This window comes from Pongo pygmaeus, chromosome 7 (assembly GCF_028885625.2).
Source record: "Pongo pygmaeus isolate AG05252 chromosome 7, NHGRI_mPonPyg2-v2.0_pri, whole genome shotgun sequence".
NCBI lineage: Eukaryota > Metazoa > Chordata > Mammalia > Primates > Hominidae > Pongo > Pongo pygmaeus.
The window spans coordinates 21850750-21877502 of NC_072380.2; the positions used below are offsets into that span (position 1 = coordinate 21850750).

General features: G+C 55.7%; 1 protein-coding gene across 2 annotated transcripts in view; it reads right to left on the reverse strand.

Moving 5' to 3' along the window:
* Positions 1 to 25364, reverse strand: part of GFRA2 (GDNF family receptor alpha 2) — a 100552-nt gene extending 75188 nt beyond the window's left edge. Inside the window, exons 1-3 of one of the 2 annotated variants that reach the window (XM_054499193.2) lie at positions 24611 to 25364; positions 19057 to 19371; positions 11512 to 11595 (exon numbers count right to left, since the gene is read on the reverse strand). In XM_054499193.2, the coding sequence (XP_054355168.1) occupies positions 11512 to 11595; positions 19057 to 19371; positions 24611 to 24650 (439 nt within the window). In that variant the 5' untranslated portion in view covers positions 24651 to 25364. The remainder of the gene's footprint in view (positions 1 to 11511; positions 11596 to 19056; positions 19372 to 24610) is intronic. The other variant, XM_054499196.2, reaches the window with a different exon arrangement.
* Positions 25365 to 26753: the final 1389 nt, after the last annotated feature.

Below are 26753 nucleotides of genomic sequence, written 5' to 3' on the forward strand. Positions count from 1 at the left end.
TGTTCAAGTCCAAAATATAAAGTTATCCATAAATTCATCTCACTTCCTTTCAACTCCACCTCCAAAATATATTCCGAGTCCATGCATCCTCTCCATCTCACCTATGACTGTCTGCAGCAACCTCCTAACTAATCTCCCTGGCTCCACTCTGCTCTGTGCCCAGCCCCATGATCCATCCTCCACAGTGCAAGAGTCATCTTTTCAAACACATAGATCATACTGTGCTAGTCAACTGCAGATCATACTGTGCTAGTCAACTGCCTCAATGCCTCCAATGGTTTCTCATCAGTCTTAAAATAAAAGGTTCCAGCCACATGTGCTTCCCTGGGTCCCACCCTCCACATGCGGGACCCCACCCAGGCCTTTCGTTAGCTGTTCCCTCTGCCATTTCCCTGATCTTCCCATGGCTGGATCCTTCCTGTGAGTCAGATTCTGGCGTTCCCAGTCACCTCTGTCCCATCATCCTGTTTTAATTCTCAGCTTGGCGTTCATCACTATCTCACATGTCTTGTTAATTTGTTTGTTGGCTTGTTTTCTATTTTTCTCTGTCTCCAGCTAATAGAAGAACATAAACTCCATACGAGCAGCACCCGCCCGTGTTGTTCACTGATGTATCCTCAGCACCTCGAACAAGGCAAGGCCCGCAGGGGGTGCTCAGTGAATATCTGGGGATAAATTCACACACCTTCTTTCTGAGCCTAAGCTCCCCGAGTTAGCGCGGAAGCCTCCAGACGCAGGACGCCCCAAACACACGAACCAAGTGCAGTCTACACATTCCTGTTACTGATCAGGCAAAGACGGCCTCCCTTTTTCTAATGCCCCTCCCTGTTCACCCTTGAGCCCCTCTTTCCATGGCTACCCTAAGAGGATGAACAGGGGCCTGGGGGGTCATTCCCCTGATGGTCGGAGCTGAGACTGTTCTGAGCCGCTCTGGCCCCTCCCTGCCTGTCCCTCCTTCCCTATCCCTTCAGACAGAAGGCCACTGCCAAAGACCCACAGCCACTCCCACACACACACACTGACACGCAAACACACACCACACCACACACACAACAACCCATACATTACCCCATACACACCTACACACACACCAACACACACACTATATACACTACCCCATACACATGTACACACACCCCACACACCATATACTACCCCATACACACGTACACACACACACCTACACACACCACACACACTATATACACTACCCCATACACATGTACACACACCCCACACACCATATACTACCCCATACACACGTACACACACACACCCCTACACACACCACACACACTATATACACTACCCCATACACATGTACACACACCCCACACACACCATATACTACCCCATACACATGTACACACATACCATGCACACAACACACCATACACTACCCCACACACGTATACACACACATCACACACCACACCCCATACCCTACCCCATACACACCTACACACACACCACACACACCACACATACACTATATACACAACCCCATACACACCTACACACACAACACACCATACACTACCTCATACACACGTACACACATCTATACACATACTACACACACCACACTCCATATGCTACCCCATACACACCTACAAACACACCACACACACAACACCCCACACACTACCCCATACACACCACACACCACACACAAAACACACCATACACTACCCCATACACTCCTACACACACACCGCACACACGATATACACTACCCCATACACACCTACACACACACAACACACCATACACTATCCCGTACACACGTACACACACACCTATACACACACCACACCCCATATGCTACCCCATACACACCTACACACACACCACACACACAACACCCCATACACTACCCCATACACTCCTACACACACCACACACTACACACACACTATATACACTATCCCATACACACCTACACACAAATACACCATACACTACCCCATACACACGTACACACACACCTATACATACACCATACCCCATACACTACCCCATACACACCTACACACACAATACACACACAACACCCCATACACTACCCCATACACTCCTACACACACACACCACATATACCACACACACCATACCCCATACACTACCCCAAACACACCTACACACATACACCTACATAAACACACCACACAACACCCCATACACTACCTCACACACACCTACACATACCACACACAACACCCCATACACTACCTCACACACCTACACACACCACACACAACACCCCATACACTACCTCACACACACACCACACGTACCACACCACACACCTACACACACACTCCACATATACATCACCCTACACACACCTACATACACACCATACAACACCACACACATCCCATAAACTACCCCACATACACCCGCACCCCATACACACCTACACATGCCATACACACCCCATACACTACCCCATACACACCTACACACACCACACACACTTGTAAACACCCCACCTCACACATAAACTACCCCACACACCTACATACCATACAGACAATACCACAAACACACACACAACACCCCATATGCTACCTCACACACACCACCCCCCACACACCTACACACACATATTACACATACATACCATACAAACAGCCCATACACTACCATAAACACACCTACACACACCCCCTACACACACAACACCCTATACATTACCCTATACACACCTACACACAAAACACACACACAACACCCCACAAATACACCACCCCACACACCACACATTAACACCTCATACATTACCCTATACACACCTATACACACCCCTACACACACCACACACCTACACACACATCACCCAACACATACACCACCCCCCCACACCTACATACACACACACCTACATACACACAACCTACACAACCACCCCACACACACCTATGTACACGCCATACACACACCACACACAACACTCTACAAACTACCTCACACACACCCCCACACACAACCACCCCACACACACCTACACACACACTACACATACACACCACATACACAAGAGCCCATACACACCTATACACACCTATGCACACACACCATCCTACACATATACCACCCCACACAAACCTACATACACACACCACACACAACACCCCATACACTACCTCATAAACACCTACACAACACATTACCCCACACATACACCACCCCACACACACCCACACACAACACCCCATACACTACCTCATACACACCTACACATACACTTCACACATACACACTACACACACAACACCCCATACACTACATTACACTCACCTACACACACCACCATACACACACACCACCCCATATTACTTCACACACACCCCTACACACACAAACCGCCCACCCACACACTCCACACACACCTCATGCACATCATACCTATGTACACCCTGTCCCACATACACATCACACACACCAGCACACATACATCACCCCACATCCACACACACACAACACCTACACACACTCCACCACTGACACACATACATTACCTCATACACATACTATATACCACACACAACCTACATACACCAGCACATACATTACACACACATTGCCATGCACAAAACCACCACACACACATCACAGGCACCCCATACACTATCTGACACACACCCCACACACACCACCACATACATCACATTCACACACACCACCTCACACCATCACACACACGCATCACATATACACACACCACCACAAACACCCACACATCACCGCCTACACATATCCACCATGCCCACACACACACACACCACCTCACACACATCACATACACACACCACCACCACATACACACACACCACTGCCTATACATATCTACCGCCTCCACACACACGCCCCACCTCTCTCTCACACACACACCCCACCATGCACATGCCATGCATACTTACACTCTCCACACACCAGACACACACACGTGTTCCCATCACACAATGACCCCTCTCCCGCTGTTCCTCACCATGCACGGGGGTTACAGGAGCGTGCAGGCATGGGTGGGAGGGGAATGCCCAGTGCAGGCGCTCACATCCTGTTTTCTGAGCCGGAGTGATTGCAGTTGATGGCGAAGCCAGGGCGTGCTCAGGGAGCGCGGAGCCCCACCAGCACCATCTCAAGAGCAGCACAGAGCAGGGGCGTCTGGCCAAGAGCCATCCCGCACCCCAGCCACTGGCAGAGCCTGCCTCACACACGGAAGGAGAAGCAGGCAGGTGGCTCCCTGAAAGATGTTATTTGGAGGGTACCAGAAAATACCTTCATCCAAAAAAATCTCACTTCAACCACAGCACCTGAAATACCACCATGAAGGAGGCTTTGGTTGTGGGAGGGGGCACTAAATTTTGTTCCCTCCTGGTCTTTTTCATAGCAATTTCTTCCTTGGACACAAAGGCAACCACAGATGAAGTCTCCAACACCCTGCTCACACCTTAGTGCCAGCAAATCCTTCTACCGACTGACAAGAGCCTGAGGTCACTGGTGTTGACAGAGAGAGAGCAGATGAAAACAGAAGAGGGAAAATGTCGATCCCTCCAGCTCTGGCACCCGCGGAAAGGGAAGCTGCCTTCCTCCTGGCGGCCCCAAGCACCGTGAGAGTCACTCGGTCACCTATCTCCACCTCCTGACAGTCCACCTCTCCCTGTCTCCACAGCCCCCGCTCTCTTGCACCCCACACCCGCTCCTTGGCCATCAGATGAATTCTCCCTGAAAGGGGAGGTGTCGGAGGTGACAAAGCTGCAGCTAAAGCCCAATTTTCGTTGACACTCAGAGTCTCTGACAGCTGTTAGAAGAAGAATGTGATTTTGAAATTTAAATAACACGCTTCTGCATTCGGCTCAGGGAGACAACCTGAGGATAAGCAGTTTATCGCCCAAGCCACCACGAAGGGGGCAGGGAGAGCTGCCGCTGTTCTTCCGGTTCTTCCCTGCCCTCAGCCCCCTGTGCCCCCACCTCATCACAGGGCGGCCTCGGAAGGGGGTCTCTGAGAGGCACCAGCATGACCTGCTGAAACATTAAAGCCTCACTGTCTATTCTTTTGCTCAGCAGCCCAAGGAGAGGAGGGGGTGCCTGCACAAAGGCTGGGTCTCCTGCCCCCAGGCCTGGGGTGCACAGAGGGAGCCGACCCAGGGAAGGCAAGGGGCTTCCCTAGACACCCGGCCGAGCAAAGCCGGGCCCAATCCTCCCCCAGCCCCCACCAAGGCCACAGGGGTGTCTTCCTGGGGACTGACTTTTGAGCCCAGGGATAAGTGTCTCCCCACACCAAGGGCAGACCAGCTCCTCCCTAGGGACCCGAGACCCCTAATCAGGCAGTCATCCTGAGCTCTGTCACAGAGAAGTCCTGGGCTGGAGCACCCCAGAGAGGCCACTGTCCTGTCTGCCACAATGATCCCTGTTCACCATCCTCTGAGCCCCCAGGCTCAAAAGACTTGGAGTTCCTTTATCACCCCAGGCTTAGCCAGGCCTCCCAGCCATGATGCCGCCAGGAACATCATTCCCACATCTCACTTCCTCCATTTCCCCAGGCATTGCTGGTTGCTGCCTCCCCTGAACTCTTGGGGCAGCACTTGGTCTACACTGCTACTGAAAACAAGCCACTTAGGGAGTGCCTAAGTGAGTATCTGCCTGTTGCACCACACAGTGAGGACACAGGTCTGATTCTCTTACAGCAGTGGTTGACCGTCTCCGGAACACACGGAGCACTCAATATTTACTGAACAAAACGTATTCCTCCGAGGTCTGGCCCCAGCCCTGCCCCAGCCCCGCCCCTGCCCTGCCCCTTCCATGATCAATTCCTGCACACCGCTGCCAGGATCCGCCCCTTCTCAATGCCCCAGACACTCCTAAGATGTCACACACATGTGACACCTCGCAATTGCTTAGCACCTCCTGCAAAGCCATCAGCTCCCTCCAGTCAGCAAACGGTGATACCCTTCACCAGCACCTAGGGTGCTCCTGTGCCCTGGCACGCTGCATGCCAGTGCTTGCAGGGCAGCTGGACTGCTCCACCTTACAGATAAGAAGCATGAGGTTCAGGGGGTCCAGTGACCCTGAGCTCTCACAGTAGGGTAAGGCCAGGATTCAAAACGAGGACTAGCCGGCCTCAAAGTCCACATTCCAGCCATGATGCCAGGATCCTCGGGGGCCATATATTAGATACAAAGCACAGTGTCACACACGCAGAGGACGCAGAGGGTGATGGCCACACAGGACACACAGACCAACATGTACAATCGCACACATGCCCCCAACACGTGGCAGTGAGCACCATGATGAAGGACAAAGTGCTGTGGCACCAGGGGCCAGTGGCGGTCACCTCTCAGAAGCTGTATGCAACGCTTCTTGGCAAGGGGTAGCGTTTGAGTGCTAGTTCCCTCCTCTCCTGAGCCCACCCTCCAAGAAGGACCACAGGAGCATCCAACAAGAACATCACTGGCCCTCTCCAGGCTCCAACCAAGCAAGATGGCCCACCCCAGATGCATGCTGGCCAACCATGGTAGACACTGCCATCTCTTCTACCTTCAGTCCACAAAGGCCACTGAGCCAAGGCCGCTCACCAGCCTCTATCTGTCCCTGTCACAGCACAGCACATGATGGCCGTCCCCACCCAAGACTCCCTCTGAGCCTCAGGGACCCACTGCTCTCTGGAAGTCACCTGATCACCTCTACTCCAGTCACCACCAAGCACTATTCCAGCGTGAAAGGTGGCTTCGCATCAGCAAAGGCACACACAGTTTCTAGAATGGCGGCTTCTAGGCTGGCCCAGCCACAACCTGCCATCGAACCTTGGAGAACTCAGTCCATAGGAATGTTTTAAAAGCTAACCTAGCTTAGTGCAGCACGCCAGGCTCAGGCCAAGCACTCACCTGCGCTATCTCATTTAGTCCTAACAAAAATCCTCAGAGGTAGGTGTTGCCATTGGCGCCAGGTTGGGCAAGAGGATAGGACTCGGGCTTAGAGGAGAAGCGCTTCAGAGGTGGGATGGGGATTGGAATCCCATCAACATGTGTGCCTTCCCTCTGGGCCTCAGTTTCCCCTTCCGTCAGGTGAAGGGGTGGGCCTCCATGATCCCTAGGTTCCCTTCCAGCTTCAGAAAGGATGCCCCATGCCCAAGCCTCTAGCCACACTTGCACGGCATGGCCAGACCCCAGAGCCCCTGCCCCTCACCCAGAATGCAGACACAGCGCCTGATGACAGCCAAGGCCATCTGCCCACCACTTCTCCCTGTCCTTTAGGCATGGCCCCAGTGGCGGTAACGATGCCTCTGCCCAACCCGCCCAGTCCTCTTCATCACCACTTTGATGTCCACCCACTTCTCTCTAGTTCCACAGGTCCACACCCCTGCTGGCTCCACACCACCCTTCCAGGTCCTCCCTCCCTCCTCAATCTCTCTTCTCCACCTTGGTTTCACCCTCTCCTGCCTCCCCAGGTGAAACCAGCTGGGATTCAGCATTCACAGGGTCATGGAGCCTGGGGATGAGGAGGATGCTCCACTTCAGCTCCTCAACCCCTGCATCCACCTAAACAGCCTCCTGCCTCCACTGAGCACCCCAGGCAGACAGAGGATGACCCACTGCCCCAAGGCTGGCTCAGTCCCTGATGCGCCGTGGGCACTGTGCCAACATCCATTCCTACTGAACCCTCTTAGGGCATCACATGTCCATCTTACACACGTAGGCACCACAGCTCAAAAAAGCCACAGTGAGCCCCAAGATCATACACCCCTAAAAGGCCGAGTCAGGATTCGAACTCAGGACTGTCTGGCTCAAGGTCCTCGCTCTTCCAGGCACCTCCCTAAATACTGTCTCACACTTTCAAGGGCAGTTTGAATTGCTAGCAACAGGACAAAACTCACTTCTTCTCCATGAAATCTCTTCCCACATAGAAGGGGAGGGAAGGACATGTGGACACATCCAACATCACTGTCACTGTGACTCAGGACATAGCCACGCTGCTCCCTCCTTCGCCCTGGACTCAGGACTCGCTGACCCACTGCTGAGCCCAGGGCTTGTCAGGCAGCACCGGGCAGAGAGGAGGGAAGAAGCTGCCCTTCCCCAAGGCTTCTGGACATTGGAGGGTGTTGCAGGAATCCTGGCAGCTTCTTTGCAACAGAATCCCAGTACGACGTTCCAAGAACCCCAACAGAAAGCGATGAAGAAGAATACATGTTCCAGGAGGCCCCTATAACAGGGCCCTGAATTCTCAGACAGGAGCTGGTAAACAGATAGTAGCAACTGAGTCCCAAAAACACAGGAGCATCCTCCCTGGTGTCCCACCTGGAGGTAGTACAGCCCAGAAGCGGCCACCAAGATTCCATGTCTCCCTCCCTACCCACAGTCTTTCCCCACAGAGAAGTGGAGGGGGCAGCATGCAGGCAATATGAGTGGGGGTGGGGAGGGGCTTCCCACAGGATTTCATGCAGTCCTACGGGGTGGCAGCCTTTTAATGCCAAAGCTCTAGTGCAGGTTCTTGGGCTATTCACAAGACTTTGCAGCCAGCGTGCCACACACAGGTGGGGGATACGTGTGCCTGGATTTTGACAAGCAAGAGGCTCGTGATGGCCTGAGCACTAAGCTGGTCTGCTCACCCTGCCGCATCACCATTTTCTGTGTGCCTTGATGGGACCAAGGTTGGGAAGCACTGCTCCAAGCTCATGTCCTCATTCAGACACAAGATCTGGCACATGAAATGAGCCTGCCCGAAATCCTACAGGTGATCTGTGGTGGGGACTGCACTGGAACCACCTCCCAGCTCCCGTTCTCGCCTTCTTTCTGCTGAGCTCCTCACCATGGCCAGCTTGGTTTCTTTTCTTTGTTTTGGGAGGTTGTTTTGAGACAGGGTCTCACTCTTATCGATCAGGCTGGAGTGCAGTGGTGTCATCATGGCTCACTGCAGCTTCGAACTCTTGGGCTCAAGCAATCCTCCCACCTTGGCCTCCAAAAGTGCTGAAATTCCAGGCAGGCGTGAGCCACTGTGCCCAGCCCCAGCTTGGTTTCTTGGTAGCAGGGCCGGGGCCTCCCTTCTCAACTATGTGCCCAAGTCTCCCCAGCCAGAGCTGCCTACTTACCTAACCCTAAGGCTTCTCTGGGTGGAGCAGAGTCAACAGAGGCAATGAGGAGGGACCAGCACAGTCCCCAAAGCCCAGCCCTCATGGCAGGGAGTGGTCCCTGGAGCACAGAAACCCAGAGTTGCGTGGCGCCCAGTTATCTCTGGGCAGCAGGTAAAAGGGGGCTGATTCGGTGAGCCGCAGACCTAGTAATTTCCTCATTTGTCTTGTCAACATCCTGTCCCACAGAGTGTCAAGTCCATTATGTAAAGATTTTCTGCTAGGAAGATACTTAAGCGTGAGTCCAGGGAGCAGCAGGGGCTTGGGCTAAGGCGAGGATCCCTGCGCTTCAACATCCAGGAGCAAGTCAAAGCTATTTATTACTGGAGGGCAGCCCAGTGTCACCTGTGCATGCAGTAGTAATCTGCCAGTACCTAAGCTTCACACAGAGTAGAATGTGGGTGCATCTGGGGGCCACCAGGGTGTGCCCACCATAGCATCCACAGGCCAATGGCATCCTCAACCTGCTTCTGAGCCCCAGAGCACTGTCTCAGAAGGAATGGTCCAAAGTGGATTTCTATGCAAAACTCATCAGGAAATGTAAGAATCAGAATGCCTGTGCGGGAAGGACTCTCAGGCAGCCCCATCCAGTCCAGCCCTTGGCCAAGACTTACCATAGAGCTGCCATGGTGCCCACAGGCAGCGCCAGCATGGGAGCTGCTCTGAGCCCAGAGCCTCTGTTATGACCCCACTGGGGGTTATGATGCCGACAGCCCAGGGCAAGGTGCTCAACACAGCTGACTTTGAGGTCTCCACTCCATTCACCACCACCCCAACCACTGCCGGCACCCAAGGCCATCCCCAGACGGCCAATCCCTGTCCAATGCCTCCCTTCCTGGGCATCCAAGATTTCTCCCACTAGGGACACGTGTATCATCCCTGTTTCAATCTCCTAGAGCGTGCTTTCTCCACGGGAGGGAAGGGCGTCACCTCAAAGGAGCAAAAGCTGGTTCTTGGGTGGACAAAAAGAAAAAGAAAAAGGAGATCTTACAATGGTTAATGGTCCTCCAAAACTCAGACCTTCAAGACAAAATGTTATTCCTTGGTATTTAATTTATCTAGTTAGGAAGAATTATTTTTTCTCCTTGGAAAACAATAATGAAAAAAAAAAGAATGGTTCAGAAGCATGGCCCTAGAGAGTTCTTTATGTGAAAAGGCTTAGGATCTCACTGGAAATGCTTTCAGTTCACAGTTTACAGCAGTGCTTCTCAACTGGCAGTGACTGTGCCCCCCAGGGGACATCTAGCCCTGTCTGGGGACATCTTTGTTGTCACAGTTTGCAAGAGCGCGGCTGGCATCCAGTGGGGCCGGGGACGTTGCTGAACATCCTCAGACTCACAGGACGGCTCCTCCCACAAGAAAGAATTAACCAGGCCAAAATGTCAACAGCGCTGCTGTTGAAAACCCTGCTTTAGAGCCATAGAAACTCCAGAAGATTTCAAAGACTGCCACAAAACTGAATGTAAACCAGATTTCCTGTGCTCAAAAATCCCTGAGAACAAGCCCCACTCTGGCCACCCCTGGAGCATCAATCTCCAGCAATCCCCTAGAGGAGCTCACCCCCCACCCCCACAGAGCACTCCCAAGACCGGAACCCCCTCCCCAGTGCCCAGGTAGGGTGGGCTGCCCTGGGCCCAGCATCTCCTAGATGCCAGAGAAAACAAAGCCAAGAAGAAAGACCCCCCGGAGCTCACCTGGCCCCTACATGTGGAGCCTGGCAGACAAAGCTAGAACCCAATGCAGATGGTATCACTCCCCAGGAAGGATGGCACAGGGGGTGGCCTGACCAGAGTAGCTCCTGCAGACACCTCCCTTCATGTGCTTCAAGAAGCAGAGCCCTCAAGAGAGAGGGAAAACCCAGGGCAGAACAGGTCGTCACAGGACCAGTAACACCAAGCCACACCTGATGCTGACTGATACGGCGTGCTGCGCATTTTACCACCCACTGACCCACTTAGACCTCACGGCAATCCAATGAGGTTGGTACGGTACTCTCTTATCACAGCTGAGGAAACTGAGGCCCAGACAGGTTAAGCAACATGACCAAGTGGAAAAGCTCCAAAGCAGGAGAGCCAGAGAACTGGAAAGAGGGAACAAGGGTAAGATAGAAGGGTGACACCAGGTTCCAGATTCAAGCCGTACTCCATGACAGCCACCTGGCCAGGCAATTTCCACCAACGCCTTGCTCCATACAAGCACCCAGGGAGGTGGGCGTCGTGTTCTTTACAGAAGAGGAACTAAGGCTCAGAACCGTTAACGGACGAGCTGATGGGCAGCAGGGCCATCATCGGATGCCAGGACGCCTGTCCAAGCCCAGAGCTCCATCTGCCATGCCACAGGGATGAGGAGAATGGGCCAAGTCCCAGTGCGAGCTCACTTACCTGAGAAGATTGAAGCAAGCCTGAAGATGTCCGAGAGGCGGGAGGTCACCGGCTCATAGGGGGAGGCTTCGTAAAACTCCTCACCTGGAAGACAGAACAGGCATCAGACGCAGGCTCCTCCGGGCCAGAGCGCTGCCAGCACTGAGCAAATCTGCCGGAGGAAAGCTCTCTACCAGGGGAAAGCTCGTGCCACCCAAGGGATAAGAGACAGGGCAGCCCTTCCCAAAGTGAAGAGTGCAGGACCAGAGCACATTAGCAATGAAATGTTTAGCATTTCATCTGGGCAGGTCTGTCTCCCCAACTAGAGGAGAAGCTCCCTGACAGCAGCTCAGAACTGCCTGACGCTTCTCTCTCGTGACCACCCTGCATGGCCAGCCCCCTTGGAAGGACTTGCAGGTGCGTCTGGGGGAAGTGGAGCAATGCTGGCCCACGTAAGGCCAGGTATCAATCGCAGGATTTGAAGCCAGAATGCTCTCCACAATCATTCCCCATTTCACAAGAGAGGGCTCTGAGGTGGCCCAGAGAGGTGAAGAAACCTGCCTGAAATCACGCAGCTACTCCTGGAAGGGCCAGAGCTAGACTCTGCTGTCCTGGCCCTCCCACCAGCATCCTTTCCCATCACACCACGCCAGCTCCGCTCAGGTCACTGAGGAGGACAGAATTTCCTCTTTGCCTCCCATTGTGTTGCCAGGAGAATCTTGCTGGAGGGGCTAAAGGTCTGCTCAGTGGGTGGGCTGATCCCCAGCTTCCATCTGCGTGGCCCCTCTCCCGCAGGGCCCTCCTGTTCTCCCCACCAGCTTGGTGGGGAGGCTCCTTGGACCTTTCCTCGAGGCTTTGGGTGCCTCAGGGGCTCAGGAATGGAAAAGCAAGTGAGTAACAGGAGATGGATGGCCCAGGGCTCCCTTGAAGACCCCACCAGTGTCAGGAATCCCACCCTCCTCTGCTGAGGCCTCACCGGGAAAGGAAGTAGCCTCTTGAGACATTATCGGTGAGGGGAAATTGATGGCTGATCACTCATCCTGCGTGTGCGTGTGTGTGTGTGTGTGTGTAGTGAAAAGCAGGGCACAGCCTCACAGACTCATCTCCCATCCAGGCAGGGCCCGGTGCCCAGGCAGGCACCCTCTGCCTAAGAGGGAGCACATGTGGGACAGCCTCTTCAGGGCTACCTGCAGCAAGGTATCATGCACCTGGAAGAGGGGCTTTGCAACCCCACTGCATGTGGTCACCCAGAGGCTGGAATTGGAGACTCAACTAGCCCCCTGCAGGCTCACTAAGCAAGGAGGGGACAGCCCCAGAGGACAAGGAGGAAGCACATTCCCTGCATGAGGAACAGCCTCCACCTTTCATGTCACCTCCTAAGAGCAACCCTCATGCCCCGCAACACCCAGAACACACAGCAGGTGCCCAGCTGGAATTTGCCAACAGCCTCATCCAAACGAGACTCTTTTTTTTTTTTTTTTTTTTTTTGAGACAGAGTCTCACTCTCACCCAGGCTGGAGTACAGTGGCACGATCTTGGCTCACTGCTGCAAACTCTGTCTCCTGAGTTCAAGCGATCCTCCCACCTCAGCCTCCCAAGTAGCTGGGATTACAGGTGCGTGCCACCATGCCCAGCTACTTTTTGTATTTTTAGTAGAATGGGGTTTCACCATATTGGCCAGGCTGGTCTCAAACTCCTGACCTCAAGCGATCCGTGCACCTCAGCCTCCTAAAGTGCTGGGATTACAGGCGTGAGCCACCGCACCCAGCCAAGACGCATCGTTTATGGTCCCGTATTTGATCCCACCTTCTCCTTGGGGCCTTTGAGCCCCTGACCAGCCTGGATGATCTCAATGTCCTCCACCCCACCCACTGGCACTTTAGACTCTCTTGAGAAACTCCTTGAGGTGGGGTTACCAGCCATTGCTATTTATTGAGGCCAAACAATATAGGAACTTAGGAAATCACTTTTACAATAAAAATAATGTTAGACTGCGTTTTCCAGTTGCCAGCACTGAAAGTGCTTTAGATATAGTTCATTTCATCCTCTTAACTACTCTATGAAATAGGCACTGTTTTTCTCCCTGTTTGACTGATAAGGAGGAACAAGGAGCACAGAGACATTAAGTAGCTCGACCAAGGTCACACAGCTAACAAGCGACAGAGCCAGGGTTCACACTCAGGCAAAGCCCAAGTGCTTCACTGCTGTGAATACTGTCTACCAAAATGCAGAGTGTTATCGGAACCAAATCATTCCTAAATAAGTACTGTTGTTCCCCTTTTCCCAAGATCAGTCTTCTGTCCACTAGTTGGTCCCCCGGGGTGGTGGGGGGACCTGTCCTTCCCTACTGCATCTAGCGCAGCCATGGGCCTAGGTATAGCTAGGCCAGTCTGATTAATGGGGTGGGGGTGGCGGGGTGGGAAGAGCCTCTTCAGGAACTGATTTGGAGGGGCCCAGCCTCTTTAAGTCAACTTGTATAGCCTGTTTCTGCCACAGAATTCACCAGTGACAAATCCCGAGGCGTGAGCCACTAAAACCAGAGCCAGAATGTCACATTCTGAGAACGGAAGAAGCCTTTGTTCTTCACTTTTGGACCAAAGAACCCTGAATTTCACTGTCACCTTTGCGGAAGGCAAGAAACCTGGTCTCAAAGCCCCCATGCAGCCAACAGTGGCAGCCCCCTGTGTAAATACTGGTGGTGGTAATGGCAGTGGAGGAAAATGGGGCCCAGGCCGTGGGATCTCCCCCAAGGCAGCGAAAAGAGACCTGGATAAGGAGTCGGGGCCCTGGGACCCACTCTGGGTCCTGCCATGAGCTTGCTGTGTGCCCTGGGAGGCCATCTCACCCATCTATGCCTCAGTTTCCCTGCCAGATGGTAGGAGTGAGCCCGAATGATTGCCAGATCCTCTGCAGTTCAGACTCTAGGAGCTCAGCAGCCACATCTTGCAGTCACATTCCTACCCCAGTCCACTCTCCATCCTCCCCACTGCCGCCATGGGCTCTCTGCACCTGCTGTGCGCCTCAACTGCATACTGAGACCTAAGTCCCAGGAAGGCGGAGCAGAGCCCCATGGTGAATCACACCCACCAGCAGGAGCCAAGGAGAGGCTGAGAATCAGAAGGAAAATCCAAACCTACACACATCGCGCCTCTCAGTGATTCTTGCCCTCTCCGCAGCCCCAGGCCTGCGTCAGGTTATTAAATGTTATCAAGGAACAGGGAGGAAGGACTCGCAGCCTCCCTCAGGGAGACTGCTCCACAGGCCATGGATGCTTACCTCTCAGGTAGACCCCGCCACTCAAAAGAACACTACCCGGAGGCCTCCTGGCTTCCCCTGGTCAGCCCTGGGCAGAAACTACCTCTGGGCTCCCAAGACCCAGGAGAAGGTGGAATTCCCCTACGGAGAAAAGATGCAGTCTTCTATGGAAGGAAAAAAGTAAGGGTGTATTTTCTAGGCAGGGCCCAGAGGAAAGGTCTCCCGACCTGTCTGCTGGCCAACACAGGCAACATGGTTCCTACAATGCTGTTACCTTCTGAGGCACACAGTAGGTGCTTAACAGATGGTTGTTGAATAAATGAATGAATAAACCATCTCAAGACTTAGAACCAGGCAGGACACAGTGGCTTATGCCTATAATTCCAACACTTTTGGAGGCCATAGTGGGAAGAGATTGCTTGAGGCCAGAAGTTTGAGGATAGCCTGGGCAATATAGCAAGATCCCACCTCCATAAAAAATAAATTAGCCAAGCATGGTGGCACGTGCCTGTAGTCCTAGCTTCTCGGGAGGCTGAGGCAGAAGGGTCACTTGAACCCAGAAACTTGAGACTGCAGTGAGCTATGATCTTGCCACTGCACTCTAGCCTGCGTAACAGAGCAAGACTCTGTCTCTTTAAAAAATAAATAAATAAAAAGACTCAAGGCCAGGCACAGCGGCCCATGCCTATCATCCCAGCACTTTGGTAGGCCGAGACACAAGGATTGCTTGAGCTCCAGAGTTCAAGATCAGCCTAAGCAACATAGTAAGACCTCATCTCTACTTTAAAAAAAAAATAGCCAGTCATAGTAGCAGGCTCCAGTGGTCCAGCTACACAGGAGGCTGAGGTGGGAGAATCATTTGAGCCCAGGAGGTAGAGGCTGCAGTGAGCTGTGATCATGCCACTGCACTCTAGCCTAGGCAACAGAGTGAGACCCTGTCTCAAAAAACAAGATTTGGAACCAGAGAAGCCATCTGCAGTCAGGCACTCCCGGTCAAGGGGCCTTGAAAACCACACAGCAGCGTGCAGCTAAACGCACACAGCATCATGCTCATTTCCCTGGGATCCCATCAGCACAGTCCTCCCATGGCCTGATGCAGTGATACAGAGGGAGCCAGTGACATGGGAAGGGCTGTTGGTGCTAAAAGGCCCAAGTGCCCACCCTGCTGTTCTGGCTGACAGTTCTGTCCGACAGTTCTGTCCTGTTCTCTCCCCGTCCACTCTGCAGCCCACCCAAACCTGCTGCCCAGTCTCCCTTGGATGGAAACCGAAGGCTGCCAGAAAGAAGACAAGAAACAAAACTACTCAGCTCAGGCATCGAGCGCTTTAATTATTTGTACGCTACAGAGTCCGGCTCTGGGTGAAGACAGCACCTTATCTCCTGAAGAATAGAGTGCAGTACCCTCAGGACAGTATTCCTCCCTTTGCTCATGCTAGTTCTAGGAATCCAGGTTGCTAGGGAGAAGGCACCGCGTGATTCATGAGGAATACTTTGCTGTTAATGATGGTAGTAATTATATGCATTTCTTATTCCCATATTTAGAACATATTCGAGCCACCTCTGACTGGTCAGGGATCCCTCTCTATCTGGCTTCACACCTGCAGCCACTTCCTCCCTCCCTCTCAGCACCTGAAGGGAGCATTGCTCCCCTGTTCTAAGGCTCATCCCCTAGCCCACTTTGTGCCCTGGACCCAGCCCCTCCCCTTCCCAAAGGCACCATTCCACAGAAGACTCTTCTGTCTTCTTCATGGCGACATCACCATCACTACTGTCCGACCTTAGATTTTAAACTGCTTGATCCTCTCCCATCTTTTTTCTTTTTTTAAAGCATCCTTTGTTCTCTCCTCTTTACACCAAAATTCTGGAAAGAGTCATCTGCATTCATCATTCCCAATCCCCCTGTTCCTGTCCACTCCCTAACCAGCTCCTCCCTCCAGCAGGAGGGCCCGGGGAAAGGTCTCCTGCCCCATACGATGGCCAGCACGGGGAGCATGGCTACTCCAGTGTGTCCCCCTCTGAGTCACACAGCAGGTGCCTAAGAAGCTAAGAGCCTCAGCCTTAGCTTACCCTAAGGCATCTGACCCTGCTGAGGGTCCTCTCTTCTGGGATGAGCCCCACCTTGTTTTCCTGCTGCTCTTCCCACCTGCAGGCTCCCTTCCCCACATCCTTAAATGCCGTGGTCTCCAGGGTCTGTTGCCGCCCTCCTCTCACTGTTGTCATGCATACTCTCTTGGCCCTGGTTTCCACCCGCAGGCTCATGTCCATTCCTCAGTCTCGCTCAGACCCACTTCCTCCCTCAACTCTAGACCTGCACATCTGCAGGGTGTGGTCAATGAGAGCCATGGGCCCCAAAACAGATTCCCCATCTCCCTGCCCTCCCCTCTCCACTCAAAGACTGGCCTGATTCTTCTGAGGCCACCATCATCTGCCCAGCTGCCTAAGACAGGAAACTGGGTGCCCTTCTTGACTCCTCCCTCCCCTCATCTTCTCCTCTCCCATCAGTCACCAAGACCTGTGGATTCTCTCTTCTAAATAGCTCTCAGAGGGCCGGGGGCAGTGGCTCATACCTGTAAGCTCAGAACTTTGGGAAACCAAGGTGGGAGTACCGCTTGAGCCTAGGAGTTTGAGATAGGCCTGTGCAACATAATGAGACCCCATCTCTACAAAAAAATATTTAAAAATTAGCTGGGTGTGGTAGCTCACACCCGTAATCCCAACACTTAGGGAGGCCGAGGCGGGCAGACGGCTTGAGCCCAGGAGTTTGGGACCAGCCTGGGCAACATAGTGAGACCCCAATAAAAATAATAAATACACAAATAAATAGCTCTTAGACCCATTTTTCCTTCCTTGCCACTGTCCTGGTTCTGCCACAACTGTTCCTGGCCTGTATCACAGCAGCAGCTTCTGGACAGTCCTCTAATCTACTCTCTCCACTGGAACCACAGAAGCATCTTGCTGAAGCACAGATCTGATCATCGCCCTTAAAACACTTCAGGGGTCCCTCCCTGTGCCCCTAATTCTCCTCCCCACTTCCACCACCACCCACCACACACCACCTGCCACCCACCACCCACCACCTGCCACCCACCACCATTCTAAGCCACTCGCAGCTCTGTAAACAGGTTCCATTCTCACAATGGGCCTTTCCATGCTGTTCCCTCCACCTCCCACACTCTTCCTGCCTCCCTTCACCTATGTTCCATTTCGTGACTCTGACTCACTCTTCAGCCCCAGCTTGGAGCCTGCCTCTTCCAGGAAGACGCTTTAGATTTTACAGTAAGGACGTGGACGCCCCCTCCAAGCTGCTACCATCGCACCCCTTGTCTTCCCTCTCACAGCACTTACGCCATCAAATGACAGAAGCCCCCTTATTTATCTGCACCCCACCCAGACGCCACTCCAGGAGGGCAGAGGCTGCACCAGCTTGCCCTCAACTGTTCCTGCAACACCTAGAGTGTAGCAGACGGTACGCTCTCAATAAACATGCGTTCAATTAATAAATGAACGTCTGGTTACAGTGGCCCACCTCCTAAACAGATGCAAATCCTCCACACCCAGGTCTGGAGGGGGGAGGGGATGTAAGGGTGTGTTCTTGGCGGAGGGACTTAATAGGTTCCACTTTGTGACTCGACGCAGGTTTGCCAAGGGATGTGGGGCCTGCTGCCTGCACACTGCCCCAAGCCCTGTAGAAGGTGACAGGTTAGCCATGTGATCCAGAAGCCACATGAAGGGCTGGTGTCCTGGAAGCAGGGAGGCAGGAGCCAGAAGGACAGAGTAGGGGCAGCCAGCTCTGGGATAAGCCCTGGGGCAGGGCAGCAGCCGCGGCAGGGCAGCAGCCGTGGCAGCGGAAGTGGCTGGTTTCTCAGCCTGCACCCAGCCTGCCCCTTCTCTCTCCTAGTTCTCACTTCTCCATCTGCCTGGTCACTCTTGCCTCACCTTCTCTTGGAACCACTTCACACCGTCCTTGCTTGAATCACATGGTCTTGCTCCTACCCAACCCCTGCTCACCTCCCCCACCCGACTCACCCCCCTTCCTCCAGCCCGTGTTCTCCTCCTCCCACCACCTCCCTCTCTCCTCCTCCAGCTGTCGCTTCTGCCTCCTCTTTGTCTCTCCTGGCCTTTTCCAACAATGCCACCCTCCTAGGTGGGGCGGCGACTTCTCTGGGTTCTAGGTTCCCCTAGCAGGTAGACATAGAGAGCTGGCCAGTTTGCCCCATCACCTAGTCCTCCCTCCTGAACCCCTGGCCCGCCACACTTCCTCTCCGCCTGCACCACACCCCCTCCCCTTGGGCAAGCCCCGCCCAGGCTTACCCTCGGTCAGCCCCAGGTGGATGCTCCAGTAGATCTGCAGACACTGCAGCTCCTTCTTCATGCCCCGCTTGCAGCGGCAGTCGTAGAGCGGGCTCTCCTGCAAGACCTCCAGGGCCGCCTGGCACTCCTTGTTGGCCAGCATGGTGTTGCGGTCGCGGCCTGCCAGGCACTGCCGCAGAGTGCGGTAGCGGGAGCTGCAGTTGGATTCGGCGGCACACAGCTCATTGGCCCGGACACAGTCCACTGGGGGGCGCCAGCCGTGGAGCTCGGGGCCCTGCAGGGAGGAAGGGCTGGCCAAAGAGCGGAGGGTCTCGTCTGGGTGGTAGGGAGGGAAGACAAGCATGAATGATGGCCGCCACAATCTCCCACCCAAGATGCAGGCCTGGGGGCTTGGGCCCTGCTGGGAACGTCACAGCCACTTCGCCAAAGCACACCAAGGCGACTCTGTGGGACAGCCCTCCTCACACCCGAGGGAGAACTCAGGCGTCATCCTCCCCTGGATGTAGAAGCAAGTTTTCTCCGTTTGCACTCCATTCCTCCTCAGCAGCGGCCCTGGGCCTAGGAGCACAGCACAATAAAACCAGGAAGGTCCCGGCTCAAGACCACGGTCTAAGACGTCAGGAGCCCAGAGGAGAATGTCACAGCCTCAGCAGAGAGCTGGGGGCTACACGGCTTGCTGGGGGCTGCACGGCTTGCTGGGGGGTGCAGGGAGTGGGGAAGATCTCACTTTCATACCACCCAGGCCCCCTATAAGCCCCAGCTCCAGCCAGAGGCCCATCCATGGCGCTGCACTAAACCTTGGATGCAGTGCAAAGTCATTTCGTTGTCATTGCCTGTTAGGACCTTATAGACACCATAGAGACCAACCCCACATTCTACCCTAGGGAAACTGAGGCCCAAAGAAGGGTGATGACAACTCAAGGTCACACATAGGGGTGGAAACGCCCCCTCCGATTCCCAGGGTACTCACTCTGATTCTCATTCTGACTTTAAGACAAGACAGGGAGAGATGAGCCTAACTCTACCGTCCAGGCCAGCCCAGGAAGGAGGAGCTACCCCTTTCCCGCCTCACCCCTCCACACCTTCTAGTCCAACTTCACACCAGACGGAGACCTGAACCCTCACCTTCCGCGAGAGAAGTTCCACCCCGGCGCCCTCCAGTAGAAAATGCTTTTGGAAAGCCTGGGGAGCATCCATGCCCCCCACGCCCCCTGTTCTCTCCTCCCCACTCTAGCTCTGCTTGCGCCTGCCTATATCTTACGCTTCTCTTGCTGATGGCCTCCCAAGAGGTCTGTTTCTTCATCACTTTTTACCTCTTGTCTTTGAATAGCCTTGTTTTTTCTCTCTCAGCTCCTCTCTTTCTTTCCTCTCCACCCTCCTCTGAAACTCCCTTCCCCTCTATCTCTTATTTTGTTCTTCCTTCCAAAAGCCAAATAATTGCAAAAGGGAAAAGCTCCCCTCCTCGGACCCCAGCCTTGCAAATGGAACCTTGCTCCTCCACCAATGTGCAATCCCCCATCAGGCCACCTTCCCATCCTGGCCCCCATGTCCACACCCACAGTGCCTCAGGAGGGAGGGGACAGGGAAAAAGAGAGGTAGGTGAACGGCAGGGACAGGCTCGCCTGATCCTTTCAAAGCCAAGCTCCTAAAATGGTTTCCTCCAGACACAGACATCGTCTTCCCAGTCCCCCTGTCCTCTGATAAGCCCCTAACTCGAGATCCTGCCCCCAGGAAAAGCCCGCACCATGGCCCAGAGCCATGACTGCCCTTTCCTGGACCGAAAGAGTAATTTGGGAGGCTTCCTCGAATCCATCTCGCCCCAGAACATAATAAAATCCTAGGCCAGAAGTCCCCTCCTCAATACCGCAGAATTCCCCATCCCTACCCAGAACAGCCACTCTCAGGCCATCCCCCGGGAGGCCCTGCTCAGGGGGGCACTACCGCAGGGAGACAGCGACACCTAGAGGCAGCACGCTGCACAGCGGGCCTTCGCTTCCGAGAGCCCGCAGAGAGCAGGAATCCATCCACTCCTGGTGGGACCAGGCAGGAAACCCACCCCCAGGAGAAAACAGAGAAGAATAGCAGGGGTGGGCCTGGGGTACAGAAGGCTTCTTCGGAGCCCAGAGCAAAAGATGTGCCCTTCTCCCACTGACCAGACCTCTGCCCCAGAAAAGAAGGCTGATGGATGTGGCCAGGCTGAGACAAGACCAGAGAAGAAATCAGCGCGGAGTTTGAGGCCCGGCACCGGCTGGAGAGCTGTCCTCCACACAAGCTGAGGCAGCATCTTTCTTTCCCGGCTTCAGCAGATTCCTACCTCCCTGAGCAGGACCCGGGTACAGCTGGGCCCCTCAAGAGCAGCTGAGCTGACACGGCCCCGCCTGTACCTGCGGCCCCCAGCCAGCCTGTGGGAGCCTCTGGAAGAGTATAGCCCTGGGCCCTCCACTGACTTAACACCCCTCCTCCCCATAGGCTAATGCCCTCCCACCTTGACTGAACTGAAGGCTGCACTGTCATGGAGGCCTGGAAATGGAACTTCCTGGCTTCCTTAGCCTTCTGTAGGCACAGAATTCACCGCATGCTCAAAGGTCAGGAGATTAGCCCAGGGGATTCAGGGCATAAGGACGCTTTTTTTGCTTGTCCTACAGTTGGGCCTAGAGCCCCACAGGATGATCCTTACACAATCTTAGGGAGGCTCCTGTGCCAGAAGTGAGGGCTTCCCCCATCCTGCCACCTGGCACGTGTGACCAGGCAAGGGACACACTCTGTGAAGGGCCAGGGCATCCATTCACCAAGCCATCCTTGACTCTTCTAGTTCATTCCATGACCCCCAGAACCAATCAAGCCCAGCCAGAGAAAGGAATCCCTGCAGCCTGCAGCCTTTAGCTAAGAATCCTAAGAGAGTGAAGGGCAGGGGGTGTCCTGGTGATGTTTCCAAATCCTAAATTAGGGGAAAACTTTGATCCATCAAGACACAGGGAGTAGCTGCTAGAGACACAGGGGTAGACGGGGGTGGAGAAGCGACACAGAGCTACAATTGCCCTACTGCATCCAACATCCCACAAGAGCTAGAATGTGTGCTAGAAAGCCAGTTGGAAGCAGCCCCCTCTGGCCAGCCCAACACCCCCACCCGAGTCACCTTCCCCATCTCCTTCTCTCCCTGGGTCAGCACTGGAGATCAAGATACTGGGCAAGAAAGGCCTCTCTCTCCACCATGGGTTATCCAGCCCAGACCTCACTCAGAATCTCAGTAGGGGCACACCAAAGGCCTCTGCCCCCAGCTGAAATTGCCCACCAAGTCTCAAGCCCCAGAAAAACCTCCCCCGACCCTCTACCCACCCACCCGGTGGGATTTTCAACCAGCTTCCTGCCAGGAAAAGGGCCCCAGGGCTGAAGTTTCCTAAACACCAACCCATCCCTTCCTTTCCTTTCCACTGGCCTAACCCAAAGCCTTTCAATATCTGTGGTCACTCCACTCAGCCCAGCTTTAGAAGGGGACTTCTCGAGGGAAGGAAACTGAAGGGCTGTGGCCCAAGGGGATGCTGAGCCTGCTGTTCTTCTGCTCTCACCCCCGCCTCTCAACACTCAGCCTCCAGGGTTGCAGACATTGGGTTGGGCCTTTCTGATCATCTCCCATGCACACACATACACACCCACCACCAGCAGGAACCCCAGCCACTTCTGAGGAGGAGAAAGGTGGACTCCTTAGCCTGCCCAGCTGGAGAAAGCCTGCCTGCAATGACCAGGGGCCCACACTGCTCTTCTCCAGCCCCCGACCACAGATGGTGCCCACACCTGGGAGTCCTGCCCATGCTGGGGTGTACAGCTCAGCAGTAGGCAATCTGGCTGTTTTGCCTGAAATACAATTTTTTTTCACCTTGACCCTGATCATGCTTGGACCCAGAAGGCTGGGTTTTCAAGCCAGCGGTGGGAGAAAAAGGTCAGATTTTATAGTAGCCCCTTCAGAACAAGAGTTCACTTGCCAGGGTTGCCAGGAAGGGCTTCGGGATCACAGCTGGCCCAGAGCACCTTCCAGCTTCCTCGATGAGCCCCTCCCACCCCAGAGAGAAGCTGCCTCTGGCTGAGGGAGGTAGGACCTCTGAGGCCACACCCTAGAGCAAGGCCTTGCCCCCTTGGGGACTTGCACCTGGCGGGAAGCAGAGGGGACAGGCAGAGAGTCCAGAGCCTGTGTGGACACCCAATGACTCCGGTCCCCTATCCTAGTCTGGTGGGCACTTCTTAGGCCACGCACATCCTCCTGTAATCAGCTCCTACCTCCCCACTCGGGGCCTTCCCGGATCCCCTGCTGCAGGAGGGAGAGGGTGTGATCATGACCCTGCTGGGCAGCCTGGCTCAACACTGGCTACACAGCAAGCCCAGGTGGTAGAACTGCACCCTCACTGAAGCAGACGTGTGCTCCTTACAAACACACACACACACACACACACACACAGTAGTTACCCGGCTCCCTCTATGGGAGCATCTACTCCCTGGCAGCAGCCCTGCCTGGGACTCCCGGTGGTGCACAGCTTTGCAAACAACCGCCTTTCCTCACCTCCCTCCGGAGATTGCCATTTCCCAAGCAGCTGCGATTTCACCTAGCTTAAAAGGGAGCGAGGAGCTGGGAATTCTGTGTGGAAAAGAAACTGCGTGGGGCTCAGGGGCACCAGGCAGCCTCTCCTCCCTGTCCTGGAGGTGGGGGGGTGGGGGGGGGCTTACAGAAGGAGCAGTGGTCTTTGTTCAGACCCGTTTTTCCTCCCTCGCCTCCCACCCTCTTCAACGGAGGAAGCAAACTTTGGCCTCCCTCCGGCCTCTTCCCACCAGCCACGGGGGTCCGCGGCCCCCAGAGGTGGAGGAGGGAAGGCCGGGAACGGCTGCTCACAACCCTCCGCTCCCGCCCACCCATCTGGCTCGGGGCTCGGTGGGGAGAAACTCGAAAAGTGTTCCGGGGAGTGGAGCCGCCGATTAGGGGCTCAGGGCGGGGGGACGCGGGCTGCGTTTGCCAGGCGCAGCTGGCAGGTAGGAGTGACTGCCAGCGCTCCCCGCGCGATGTTCAAGCAGGAGCCGCCGGAGAAACCCGCGCCCTCCACCACGACCGACTCGGGGAGCAGACCAGGAAAGGAGGACCCGGCAGGACTGTTCTCTCCCCGCCTAGGAGCGCCTCTCTCCCTCCCTTCTTGCAGATCAAGAGTTGGATATTTTTTTTCCTTAAGTTGCCGCAATTCGAACCCATTATTTCGGGGGAGACGCGCTATACTGGCGTGTGAGCGAGCGCGAGTGTGTGTGTGCGTGCACAGTGTCTGCGGGGCTGGTTCGGATGTTGAGTCTCCCTCCCGATCCCCCAGTGTCGCCAGCCAGCTGCGGCTCCGGTCCCTCGTCCACGTCCCTGCCGCCCGGCCCCGCTCGGTTCGCCAGCGCCGGGCCCGGCTAGCTCCGCGGCGTGCTCTCCCTGCCGGCCTCCCGCCAGCCCCCCACCGGCGCTCCGCTCGCCCCCCGCCTCCCCGGCTTCTCGCCTCCCCCCCGCCCCGCCCCAAGCTCGCCGCCCGCAGGTACTCACCTAGAAAGAAGAAGAGGCAGAAGACGTTTGCCAAGATCATGTTAAATAAATCCCACCGTTTTTTTGCCTTTCTCCCTTGGGTAAAAAAAAATAATAATAATAACAACAATAATAATAGCCAAGCAGTGGTAATCAGCCCCAAATCCAATGCGGAGATCCCAGCTAGTCCACCCGATGAAGCTCCCGAGTCCTGCGATTCTCGCCTCTGGCTGGAGGGGGTGGGGTGAGAGGCGGGCGGTGGGCTGCCTCTCGACGCCCCCCTTGCCCGCTACAATCAAATATACGCGTATCTGTGTATCGGCTTTCTAAGCCAACAGCCCAGTCCTGGGGTCAGCCCTCCCCTCCAATCGTCCGGGAAGGCGTGAGTCCCCGCGGGTCCAATTCCCCTGCGCTTCCCAGGAGGGGCCTGGGGAGGTGGGGAGAGAGGCGATTTGCGAGTGAAGGGCTGGAAGGAAGCGGCGAGGGAGGGGGTCGGAATAAAATGCAAATAGAAAAGAAATCCACAGACGGGTGTCAGCGCCCAGGAACAATCCAGTCGGAGCTTCGAGGACGAGAGACTGGAGTCGCTTCTTTCGCACCAAGACGAAGACAAGATTCAAAAAAAATCTTCTCCCGCTAACCCTTGCTCGGCTCACTTTTTTCTAATGGAATTCCAGTGACCGTGTGTCTCTGCGTGCGTGTGTCTTTCTCTCTCCTCTCTCTCTCTCCTCTCCCTCGCTCGCTCTTTGCTCTCGCTCTCTCCAGCTCTCCCTCGCTCTCCTCTCTCCCTCTCCCTTCTCCCACTCTCCCTGCTCCTCCCTCCGCCCGCCCCCTTCTCCCTTCGCGGCTCCCTCGCCGCGGCTCTCGCGGCAGCGCCCCTCTCCTCCGCCCCGGGCTCGGCGCTCGGGCTCCCAGGCGGCTGGCGGCGCGGGGCGCGGGAGCGCGGCGGAGCTACGATGCTCTGCAGCAGCAGCGGCGACAAGGCGGTAGCGGTGACGGTGGCGGCGGCGGCGGCGGCGGCGGCGGCGGCGGCGGCGGCGCCGGGGATCGCGGGCCGAGAGGAGAGCCCAGCCGCCGGCTCCCTCGGCTCAATCTCCCGCCCTTCCTGGGACTGACTTGCTGCCTTGGCCGGAAACTGACTGGCTGCCCTGGCTACGGCTCGGGCTCGAACCCACTCAAGCGTGGGCACCCTCCTCCTCCTTCCCCCGCAGCGCCCCTCACCCTGGGGACGGGCTGCGCCCTCCAACCCCCACTGCCCCTGCCCCCGCCCCCTGCGCCGCCGGGTCTGGGAAGCCTGGGGAGCTGAGCTGAGACTGGAGGGCGCGGAGTCCGTGGCTCCCGAGCCATCCGGGGGCGCGGGGGGCACGGCGATAGAAAAACCCCAGCCGGTGGCCCGGGTCTGAGGGGGGGCTCCACCCTCCGTGGGCTGAGGCGTCCCTGCGCCCAGGAGCCCAGGCCGACAGAGCGTCTCCCCGATGGTGCCAGGGAAAGGAATTATCCCCTCCGGCGCCGGCCCCGCGCGCCCCCGACCCCAAAGCAGCCTGCCGGCCCCGGCCTAGCCCCGCGCGCACATACACGTGTGCTCTCCGCGCGGACCTCGGGAACTTTGCCCTCACGCCCGCGGCGCGCTCGCCTCCCGCCCGCCCCGGCCTCCACCCCTTTCTAGACGCCCCTTCCCCAGTCCGTCTCCCCTCCCCCGGCTCGGGAAGAAGCCTGCTGGGCCAGGGCGCCCTGACCACCTCCTCGGAGGCCGGCAAACCTGCCTGAACCGCCCCAGAGGGATCGGGCAGGGGCTCGCACCCCACCCCGGCAGGAGCGCCCCTAGACCGACCCGAGCCGGGGCTCCGCAGCCGGTTGGGCTCCGAGGAGCTCGTCCCGAGGCAGCTCCCGGCTCCCGAGGCTCCGGGGTGGGGGAGTTCCTCCTCTCCTAGCCGGGAAGGGGGCGATTGATCCATCTGTCGGTGGGCCGGGCTCACCGGCGTGTTTTAGTCACAGAATTTACAATAAACGCCCAGACTAACCAAAAAGGAGGCGTCTGGCTGGGAAAGGGCTGGAGGAGAGGTGCAGCTGCGGTCACGTTCCGGCGAGAGCGGGAGAGGCGCGGGCTCGCGGTCGCGCGAGGGCTCACACCCACGCAGCCGGGCACCTGGGATGCCGGGGAGCT